Source organism: Necator americanus, chromosome III (genome assembly GCF_031761385.1).
Source record: "Necator americanus strain Aroian chromosome III, whole genome shotgun sequence".
NCBI lineage: Eukaryota > Metazoa > Nematoda > Chromadorea > Rhabditida > Ancylostomatidae > Necator > Necator americanus.
In genome coordinates this window covers 19,447,595-19,458,038 of record NC_087373.1, presented here as the reverse complement: position 1 = coordinate 19,458,038, position 10,444 = coordinate 19,447,595, and the positions used below count along the sequence as shown (strand labels likewise).

Genomic DNA, 10,444 nt, shown 5'->3' with positions numbered 1-10,444 from the left:
AGGAATGTGAGGACGGAATGAATCGGCCATTCTTATAGCAGAACTAAGGCTATCTTTGAATAGTATTCTAAGTACCCACTTCTTAGATGCCATTCAAAGAATATCTACTGTCGTCTTAGAAATTCATAGTTTGTGAATGGTTAATTAGCAGACTCAATGAGTCATGGTTCATCATATCTACGCATTTTGGTACTATACGAGTGATTTTTTTTTTGTTGAAAATGGTTCGGAGCTCAAAGCTCAAAAGAATGAAGTCATTTATGGAGAAGGAAACCAGGGGAAAACAAAAAGAGAGAAACTTTTTACTGACGACGATGTGGTCAATTTCGTTGCGGTACTCTCCACTGGACCACTTCTACTTGCAGAGTAGAAAGATAAAAGCCTCTCCCTGCCCATTACATTGCAGGCTTTGTCCCGAAGTGAAGTTCTTCAGGCGCTCGTCACTCATAGTCAACCATGGGTTTGGAGCTGGGTTGGAAATGTCCGACTCCGGTCGTCATTTGCTCGAACGAGTCGATGTTCATTGCCATATTCGTTTTGACAAGGACACCGACTCCATCAGCTCCTCTACTGTCGCATGTTCCTAAGAACAGTTCTTCTTCTGTGTTATATACTGCATTTAATGGGTGGAGTGGTATCGCCTCGGTCAGTCCGATGACGCCGTACTTAATCATCGAGATCTTCAGTGGTCCCTTCCGATACAAGCGTACGTGCGTTGTATGTGCAGATCGTCATCCTAGTCTATTTTCACTTCGGCAGCTCACATGACTCTGGAGTATTTTATACGGCGTTGCCATACGAGGCCATGTAGCCATGTAAGCTGCCGAAAAGACTCCTATTTCCTATCACTGTATCTTATGTTTAATTTTAAAACCCATGTGCAGGTCTCTAGTTCCACCTGTTCTGTGGGAAGCAGTGACTCGTCTCCGATGGAATGATGGAGTATATTCATTGGAGGCGACTCCAAACCGCCTCTCTTCCACCTCCCCACTTGATTGCAGTCTTGTGGCCGGACGACGCAAGGGTTTTGAAGTCAATCCTGTCACGACAGAAGCCATCCCCTAAGCCCACCTGGAACTCAGCGCAGACACATGGTCGCTTTTGATCCGCGGTTAGCTCCCTACCACCAGCCGAAGATGCGCCACGAGGCACGCGATTGACTGGCTAGGACCCTCTGATGAGAGAGATCCGTGGGATTGCAATAGCTATGATTTTAAATGATAATGTAGTAACAAAAAATATTGGTGTGGACAAAGCCAGGACATTTTCACACGCTGCTTCTAACATGGAAGTCATTTATTGACTTGAGGCTGGCCACTTCCCCGTTCAACTAATGAGACTCTTAGCAAAATGGTGATAAAGATATGAAATTGATGATTGGTGCAGTTTTGATCGTTGCATGAAATAATTTTAGCATACCATAAATAACTCTCTCATTAGCTCTTATTTTAAAAAAGAATAAAAGAGGAAAACTCTAATTAACTTCTACCTAGCTTCACAGGATTGTTCCAAATATATACTATTGAGTGCGAACCATATACTACAACCTAATTTAGCATCTCCTCTCATTTTGAGATCGATTTTACTTAATTCACTCAATTGAGAATAAGTTTCAAAACGCATTTTCGTTCTAAAATCCACACAAAGCTTGGTGGGTGTTGGCAGTTATTGTCAAATATATGTATAAGTGTCCGTAAAACAAACTCACCAAAAAACAACGAAAGAGATCTCATGAAGGAAGACTTGTCGTTAAGGTGTAGCACAAGAGGAGGATTTCCAGTGCATTGGTTGGCACTAATTGACACCTTTCTGTTTACTTTAGAAGATAATCAAAAATCAACGTCGACATCGTTGTTTGAAGAGTTCGGACGCAAAGTGGGCTATCCAGTCTCGGATGGGGTAGCGCTCTCGAGGACCCATGTGAGTGGTGAGCTTAGTATGTACCAGTTTTTTAAATGGTAGCTGTTTGAAGCTGGCTGGTTCTGTAGTCGTCTTGTTTAGCATTTCATAACTGGAAAAACAACATGAAGACAGAGATAGATTAAAAAATACTGTCAAAACACACTTGTGACAGTAGAAGATCTAGTTAAATCCTCAAAAAAAATCAATTGTTAAGAAATCAGAAGTGCTTGAAGACTGAATTAAGTCCATTCTAAAATTCAACTAATATTTTCTTGACTTAGTTAGCATTGTATCTACTTTTTGTACATTTTATTTTATTTCAGCAAATCACTGGCAAACAATGTCACTGCTATCGTTGTTACCAATTTTAAACCATCTATTAAACTCCTCCACAAGGGAGAAAGCTGCAAGGAACATCGGGAGGTCATACTTTTGAGATCACTGAAATCTCCGGTTGATTACTCGTTGCCCTGAAAAGCTCGGAAAAAGTGGCCGTTTGACGAGGTGGGGTAGAAGTTGTATGATGGTTGCTGCACAGTTAACCAGTCAAGGCTGCTGCGACAGCTCTGTAGCGTGGGATCTTTCATGTCCTCAATTTTTCGACACATTCTAGCTTACCGTCAATATTCGCATTTTTCGTTGGGAAGCGATGGAATCAGTACTGCATTCAGTCGATTATTTAATTCTTCTCGAACGTGTTGTTGATGTTCTTGGTCGTGTTCTTTCACTTAATGCCCGGACAGTGTTTGTGCCGAGAAATAATCAAAAGGTGATGTTGGTCACTTCGTACTATGTAATAGTCGCTTTTTCTTAAAATTTGAAAATGAAAAAGTGAATTTTTGAGAAAATTATTCCAAGTTTTAAGATGAAGCAATAAGAAGATCTGCGTCTTTCAAAACTTTTCAACTCTTTATCTTCGCTGATTACACCAGAAAAAAACAATGGACAGAAACAGCGAGCTCCAGTGGTTAATGTCATTTTGAGCCCACTTTAATAGCTCTAGCTTTCTCTAATGCAATAATAGTTCCACTCACTCCCATGTATCAGAAATTATAGGATTTCGGAAAGGCGGGTACTAACGATCTCTCCATCTGTTCGATTACGCAAGTTCGACGCAGTTGGACGTTCAGTGTGTTAGTAGCAAAGCGCTCCGATTTAGATACCTGATTTACATTTAGATAACTTAATTTGGGGTTATTGGATGAGGAATAATTCGTAACCGTTTTTTGCAACTATAGACGGACAATGATAGAAGAAGCAGAGGCAAATCGTCACATGTCGTTTGATAGAGAATTTCTCACTCTACAAGATAACTACATCTCATCTTCCTAACTTTATCGATCGTTATCTTTTTTAAGTTGTTGAAGTGGAGTGCCAAAATGATATACAGGATAAAGTGTCTGGGGTTAATCAACCTGCTTGGGATGCGCCACCACGCTGACTTCAATTCAGAATCGTTTGAGGTTTACGAACGTGCAATTGGCCTATAAAATGACTTGCGCGGGCTAGCCGATGTGTCAAGTTAGTGTCTTTATCCTTCCAGATAAGTCTAGTACCAATTTATCGACTCCGGAGGGATCAAAGGCTTGGTTTGCACTAGGGCGAACTCGAACCTTACCACAATGCCAGCGAGATTTCTGCTGTGAACTCAGAGTAAAGAAAGAAGAGTAAAAACTTTAGAAAGGATAAAAACACGAAAGAGAAGACAGAAAAACAAGAAAATGCTTTATGGAAAAATAACGGCAATTTGAAGTATCGAAAAACTTGGTGGGTAGGAGGTAAAAGAAGCTGGGAACGAAATTAGAAACCACGACCGCGAAAAGTGTATTATTGACACATTCTTTTTTTCAGTTTCTTTACTTCTGAAAAAGTGAAAAGAAGAAATGAATTATCCCTCAAAAAAGGCGACAACTGCTAGGCTAGTGTGTAGCACATCCTTGAGCTCAACGTTTTCGAAGCGCGAAGACAAGCAGCGGTATACCCAGGCATTGCTTTTTCTATATAAATAGCATCAATATCAGCTTCATTGAGCTTCAGTGTTTCTGCCAGTTCAATTCTATTATTCACTAAAACGTGGCGCAAACTTTTTTTCTTCAGCGGATAAACATATAAGACATGACATTCTCCTCCTAGAGACAGTGAAGGGTCCTCTTGTGATATTTCTCCCTAGTCCGGAATCCTTCGCATCAGTCGATCTATTTAACTCTTCGACCACCAACTTAGCTCAAAGTGAGAAGGTCAAGTTGGGACCATGGGCGAATCTGTCGGGCGACCTCAAGCAAAAAGGTTTGCCAGCCTTTGTGATCATTAGGGAACTAACCATCAGAATTTAGGAAGACGGCAGTCAAGAACAAACCAGTTAGAAAACACGGAATAAAAGTAGGTTCATACCAAAGTAGTTGAGAAAGGAAGCAATGGAACGAAAAACATTTAAATATATATACGTATATATAATTATACGTATTGTATGGGGTCGCGTATACAAGTCTGATTGCTACCTGCTCGTGGCGGCCCTGCTCTAACTAAACAATCAGGGTTCGAGTGTACGCATTGGGAACGTACGAGTTATATAACCTGCACTGCTATATGGCCAAAGATTTCCATACATTGCAAAAAGGTGTTGCCATCCAGCACATCGCCAAAGCCCACAGCTTGAAACGTCGACCGCCTGAAGGGAGCATGGAATCTTTGGCAACAACCTCTCGTTTCGTCACACTGTCGAGTGAACACCAGCAAACCGCCCTGTTTAATCTTCTGCGATATATCTTTGTGCCGTTTGCTGCACTGCAGGAAACACGCACGAAAGGTCGGCCTGTCATCAGCACTGAAAATTACACCATATACTGCGGCGATGCTGATGAGAACAAAGTAGGTGGCTGGGTGATAGCTGAGAGGAACGATTATGACAACCTGGTGAAGAAATCTGGCTCAACTTCATCTAGATGCGCCTTCGTACAACTGCGGTATCGCAGAGGATGTAAACTCTGGATTGTAAGTGCCCAAGCACCTACAAAGACCGTTGAGGACAAGAGTAAGAATGCCTTCTACGATGAAATCAATGTGTTGGTGTAAAATCTAAAATACTCAGCTAGCAGGTGGTCATTGTCGGAAACGACGCAAATGCGAAGATGGGACCTGAACAACAATCCGATTTGCTAGGAAAAGAGTATTATCCAGCGGCACACGTCGGACAACGGTGACCGTCTGGTTGAGATATGTGAACAGGCGGGCCTCTTCATCGCTTCCACGTTTAAGAGGAACCATCGACGCCATCAGCTCATTGGCAGAGTTCAACCCTTTTAACCCCTGAAGAGCAGCGCAAGCGGAAGATGAGGACCCTCAAACTTCAGCTCGTCTACTTTCTAACAAGGAACATCCCTCAGTCGGATATCCGAGAGTCCAGAGCTGTTCGGGACGTTGCTTTCGACTCTTACCACCGTCCACTTCTTCTCAGCACTAAGATACGATTCCACAAGAGAAACCGAGGAGTAACTCCTCAACCAAAAATCGACATGGGAGGTCTGAAAAACGAAGAATGCAGAACAAACTTCCGCCAACATGTGACTATCCATGTACGGACTAGGAAGAAGCTTTGTGATACGGATTCCTTCGCAAAGTGCATCCAGGACGCTGCAAGGGAAACGCTCCCGGTTCTGTTGCCGCGAAAGAAGTTTGCCTTTGCATCTGTGGAAACAAAATCCACGTACAATTCTGTATGTATCAACCGCAACACTGGCGATTTCAACGAGGAAAAGTGTCTTAGAAGGAAGTTGCGCCATCAACTGCAACAAGATCGCGAGAACGAGTGGACGTCAAGAGCAAAGGAGTTTGAAAAGGCGTGGGAAGACGATAACCCAGCAGAAGACCTGTACTTTATTGAAGCAGTATAGTCGCAAGATGAAAAAGTGTTCTCCAGTTCTCAATACCACCTTTGAAAGGCTGTCGTTGAAGCAATTCTACCAGTTTGGAGGTATCACTTCAAGACATCGCTGAACCGGCGAGCGCCGTTAGTTTCTGAACTTGATCACGTTGATAGACCGACATATGCGGTTAACGAGGAACCACCGACCGAGTCGGAGGTTCTCGTCTGTATCCAAAAGATGAAAAATGGAAGAGCTGGTGGAGACGACGGGATTAGCGCAGAAAATAAGATCATTCGTTCAACATCGACAAAAGGGTACTTGGCTCGGCGCACCAATTCAACACCTTCCGACCCGTTTGCCCCATTCTATCGTTTTCTGACGCTAAAACACCAATTTGACATCGTGGGATCCGTCTCCTTGCTCTCTGATATTTGTTACACACATATACACCTATAGCATGATATTCCTTCCTTCTATACCGTTATAACATCTAAACTTCTCTCGTCGTCGTCCACCGAGAATGGTGTGGTTGTGAAAAATAACGTGAAAGACATCTCCATACTCATAAAGATCAGAATCTTACGTCAGATCACGCAAACACCTAGCTTCTACTAAAGCGGACGTTGTGGAACTCGAGCCACCATATCTTTCTGCTTTGTGACGCTGGGGCACCGCTTCAGTATTTTAAATCTATCTTGAAACTCGCTTCAATGTCCTCTGACACAAACCCGCTCATTTGACGTCGTGAGACCCGTCCTACCCCAAGCTCACGTTTTCGGGCCAAAAAGATCAGAACTTCAGAATCTCACCTTAAACACCATAAAAAGATGTAGAAAAGTTAGGCTACGGATTTTCCCTTCCTCACAACATGAAAAAACTGGAAACTGTGCAATCCCTAACAAAGGAAGAAAGAAACACACACGGACCGAAGTAACAAACATAATAAAAAATCATCAACTATTGAAAGGAACTACTAGTCAAAATGTTGGAAAAGATGAAACATTCAAAAAGGAGAAGGCAAAATTTTAATCGAATATGAGGATTTCGCACAGTCGCACCCCATTTTACAGCTATCTAGCTCCGGGGCACGAATTTGACGCCGTAGGACCCGTCTCACCCAATTTCACCGAGTTGAGGCTCAAGCGCACCAAACCAACGCCATAGTATCCCTCTCTTTTTGGGCTAAGACAGAAACACAGACGCACACACGCGACAGAATAAGCCCGTTATTGTACAGCATAATAGATTGCAAATTTGGGAGTATACATTTACATAAAAGTTTATTTACCCTCACTAACATATGAGAGAAACTACCTTGCCTTATCAAAGCCAACATCGATGGCGGTATAACTTTGGACACTGGATAAAAGGTAGAGTGCTCGCCTTTCAGGTGCATGGCGATGGTTTGGCACCTCACCGGTGCAGAGTTTTGCATCATTAAGGAGTGTTTTCGTGACACACAGACAAACACACACGGACTAAGTGCGTTATTATAGCATAATGTTACATCAACAAACCTTGTGGAAAAATCGATAAAAGATATTGCCTAGAAAAGAAACATAATTAGCAACTTCTTAGTTTTTTTGAGTTCTGCAAGAAAAAGGCATTCCACCCCTAAAAAAACTTCAGAAGGAATATTTCATATATCCGTTGCACCCCCTTCTATAGGTACCTGGCGCCGGTGGACCCGTCGCATCCCCATCTATAGGTATCTGGCGCCAAGTACCTATAGAAAGAACCCGTCGCACCCCCTTCTATAGGTACCTGGCGCCTATAGAGGAAACCTCTACTCTATCCTCTCTTTCTTTTCAATTATTCATACCGGCCATGACTCATCTTTAAGCTCAGTTTCGTTATCGTGTGGCTGATCAGACTGCCTTAATGTTAAACAGTACTTATCACCAGTTCATCAAATGTCAGCTCGCTCCTCCTCATCGGAACAACATAAATAGTGGTGCTCACTGTACGTACGATCATTTTTCCATTTCGTCTTGCCTTTGAATCTATTTCATTATGTAAACCTCTGTTGTATTGCATTACAATTGTACCTGCGGTTTAATTACCCAAGTTTGAGGTAAACGTTGGTGCCTACTGGTCGTTGAGCACTCTCATACACAAGTCCCGCGTGGCAACTGAACAACCATATGGTGCATCGGCCAACGGCAACACGAACCAACACATAAGGACAAAAGTGAGTTTCAGCACGTCTCAACTTGCAAGTTGTCCTGTCATCGCACGAAAAGTTTACGTCTTCACACAATAGCTTCAGCACTCATAACACAGCTATAGTCATGACTTTTTCACTGTCAGCCCGACAAGGCCTTCTCACTCGAACAGGAAATCGCTTGTCCACTATTCTGGAGGAAGAAGCAAACCTCTTGGACATGCAATTCGATCCCTCAATGATGGACGACTCCGATATCAGAACCCTTCGACGGCGTATTCGCAGAGCCAACGTTGTTCTTGAAACTGAAGCAAACAAACTCAAAATTGCTCTAGAGAACTATGGAAGAGCTGCGGACAACTTGGACAAAGAAACACCATCCATATCAGAAATCATATCAAGAGTGGAGGCGAATATGGACCCAGCTCAAGGACTCTTGGATCAGACCCAAAAGGCTGTGACAGACCTGACAAGGCTCCAACAAGATCTCGAAGAATCACGAAATTACGATACCACCACATCGCTAGATGTCCACGAAATGAAACTTACACCAATTCCTACTCCTAAATTCAATGGGCGGATCTGGGAATGGGAAACCTTTTGGAGATCGTTTGAACACACGGTACACTCAAGAAACATCGACAATTTGTTCAAATTGAACTATCTTCTTGATGTCTTACGAGGAGATGCGAGGGAGTCGGTAAAACAGTTCAACATTTCAGGCAATACGTACCCCCTCATCTGATCGAACATCTGAAAGAGAAATACGGTAACACACAGGCTTTGGTGGACCAGCTTCTACATAAACTTGCAACGACAACAGCTCGGAACGAACGGCTGGAAGAGCAGGAAACGTTGCGTGAACAACTACATTCCATCGTCTCACAGCTAAATCTCAAAGGAGAACATATAGACAACACGTTCCTGCAGAAGCAGCTTCTAGCTAAATTCTCAGTGGACATACAGCGACACATCTTGCGGCAGAAAGCATATCATGAGAAGGACAATACGTGGAATACAATGGCCCTGCTTTCAACAGCCAAGGAGTACGTCAAGTCCGAACTCAAGATCACTCGACAAGTGGAGCAATATCAGCACAATCCAACTAGGAAACGGCAACATGTTGTACCGGAAAATAGAGATACCAGCAATATCCCCACGAAGTGGCGACCGACGAATTGCTTCTACTGTAACAAATGCGGACACCAACCAAAAAATTGTACTGAAGTACCGACAATCGAGCAACGGCTACACATCATGAAAACGAAGAAACTCTGTCACAATTGTGGAGCCAACGACCACATAGCTACGAAGTGTCCTAGAGGATCCTGCCGCGTTTGCGGAACAACCGGACATCATACGTCTATCTGCAAAAAACTCTTCGACTCACACTCACCACCACGTTTACCTCCACCAGTAAAACTGCCTAAGAAACAATCACAGCCAACGAAACCGACGACACGGGCATCGGCGACGCCTGCGAAGGTGAATTCAGTCAATTTCGAGCCCACACTCGATGTGAAGCCGCAACCGAATACAGCCCTGCATGTCAACGACAATACAGAAGTCATGATACTCGCAGGGCAAGCACAGGTGCTTAATCCAGAATCGGCAATGCTGGAGCCCATATACGTGATACTCGACACAGGAGCCGACAGATCGTTCATCAGCAACGAGTTCGCCAAACGACTGCAACTGAAAGACGTGGCTTACCATCAGCACCTTTGGATCGGACGCACCACTGGTGAAGACGTGTGGAATCACGGTACTGCAAATGTGGGATGCCAACGGAGCTCCGCACACTTTTACGATAACCAGAATCGATAAAGTCACCGAGTCACTACAGCGCAACCGCCTCTGCATAGAGGACAAACTCTTCCTCTGCGACAACGACCTACAGCTCTCAATCAATCCACTTGCTCGAGACATTCACCCTCATGTTCTCCTCGGATGTGCTGATCTCTTTTCGCTACTATGCAAAGGATTAGCACGCAACATGTTTTACCTTGGGGACTGCGACTCATCCCGTCCAAGCTCGACTACCTAGTGGCAGGAAAGTCTCGAAAAGACGCGAACGCTAGTACCGACATCACGGAAGTGACAATTTGCACATTCAATGCCTCTCCGCATGACGAACCTCTACAATCTTGGGAGGACTTTTGCACATTTGAATCATCCGGAGTAGAAGAGTTCATTGGACCACAATCAAAGGAAAAACAATTGACAGACGCAGCAGTCTGGAAAACCTTCAAGGAAACTATAGAACGCAAACAAGATGGCTATTATATGCGATCCCCTTGGAGAAGAGAGGTGGCGCCAGACAATAAGGGATTGGCTGTGCGCCGTCTCCAGACACTTATAATACGCATGAGTGCCAGCCCTAACATAGTCAAACAATACCACGACACCATCGAAACTCAGCTGAACCAAGGAATCATCGAATGAGTCGGTGAAACCAGAGAATCTGACGGAGACGTGGTCCATTATCTGGCGCATAGAGGAGTCGTCACGCCGC

The 10,444-nt window shown here is 43.8% G+C and overlaps 6 protein-coding genes across 7 annotated transcripts; 5 read left to right on the top strand and 1 right to left on the bottom strand.

Annotated features, from left to right (window-relative positions):
- Window positions 1-440: 440 nt before the first annotated feature.
- RB195_010125 (uncharacterized protein) lies at window positions 441-674 on the bottom strand (the record flags this gene model as incomplete). The annotated part of the gene is made up of 1 exon (XM_064190987.1): window positions 441-674. One exon carries the CDS (start codon window positions 672-674, stop codon window positions 441-443), a length of 234 nt encoding a protein of 77 aa, XP_064048570.1.
- Window positions 457-2,716, top strand: RB195_010124 (uncharacterized protein; the record flags this gene model as incomplete). Its single annotated transcript, XM_064190986.1, has 3 exons — window positions 457-706; window positions 1,823-1,920; window positions 2,516-2,716. The coding sequence occupies 3 exons, from the start codon at window positions 457-459 to the stop codon at window positions 2,714-2,716; spliced, it is 549 nt and encodes a 182-aa protein (XP_064048569.1).
- Window positions 2,717-4,153: 1,437 nt separating this feature from the next.
- On the top strand, window positions 4,154-9,756 carry RB195_010122 (uncharacterized protein; the record flags this gene model as incomplete). Of its 2 annotated transcripts, XM_064190984.1 has the most annotated exons (7): window positions 4,154-4,188; window positions 4,236-4,281; window positions 4,534-4,933; window positions 5,158-5,786; window positions 5,841-6,079; window positions 8,035-8,625; window positions 8,652-9,756. In XM_064190984.1, the coding sequence occupies 7 exons, from the start codon at window positions 4,154-4,156 to the stop codon at window positions 9,754-9,756; spliced, it is 3,045 nt and encodes a 1,014-aa protein (XP_064048565.1). The 2 variants fall into 2 exon arrangements, with proteins under 2 accessions (XP_064048565.1, XP_064048568.1); XM_064190983.1 differs by lacking the exons at window positions 5,158-5,786; window positions 5,841-6,079; window positions 8,035-8,625; window positions 8,652-9,756 and having other exon boundaries at window positions 4,534-4,974.
- RB195_010123 (uncharacterized protein) lies at window positions 5,232-5,792 on the top strand (the record flags this gene model as incomplete). Its single annotated transcript, XM_064190985.1, has 1 exon — window positions 5,232-5,792. The coding sequence occupies one exon, from the start codon at window positions 5,232-5,234 to the stop codon at window positions 5,790-5,792; it is 561 nt and encodes a 186-aa protein (XP_064048567.1).
- On the top strand, window positions 8,057-9,756 carry RB195_010121 (uncharacterized protein; the record flags this gene model as incomplete). The annotated part of the gene is made up of 2 exons (XM_064190982.1): window positions 8,057-8,629; window positions 8,710-9,756. The coding sequence occupies 2 exons, from the start codon at window positions 8,057-8,059 to the stop codon at window positions 9,754-9,756; spliced, it is 1,620 nt and encodes a 539-aa protein (XP_064048566.1).
- Window positions 9,757-9,903: 147 nt separating this feature from the next.
- RB195_010120 (uncharacterized protein) lies at window positions 9,904-10,374 on the top strand (the record flags this gene model as incomplete). The annotated part of the gene is made up of 1 exon (XM_064190981.1): window positions 9,904-10,374. One exon carries the CDS (start codon window positions 9,904-9,906, stop codon window positions 10,372-10,374), a length of 471 nt encoding a protein of 156 aa, XP_064048564.1.
- Between the last annotated feature and the right edge of the window lie 70 nt (window positions 10,375-10,444).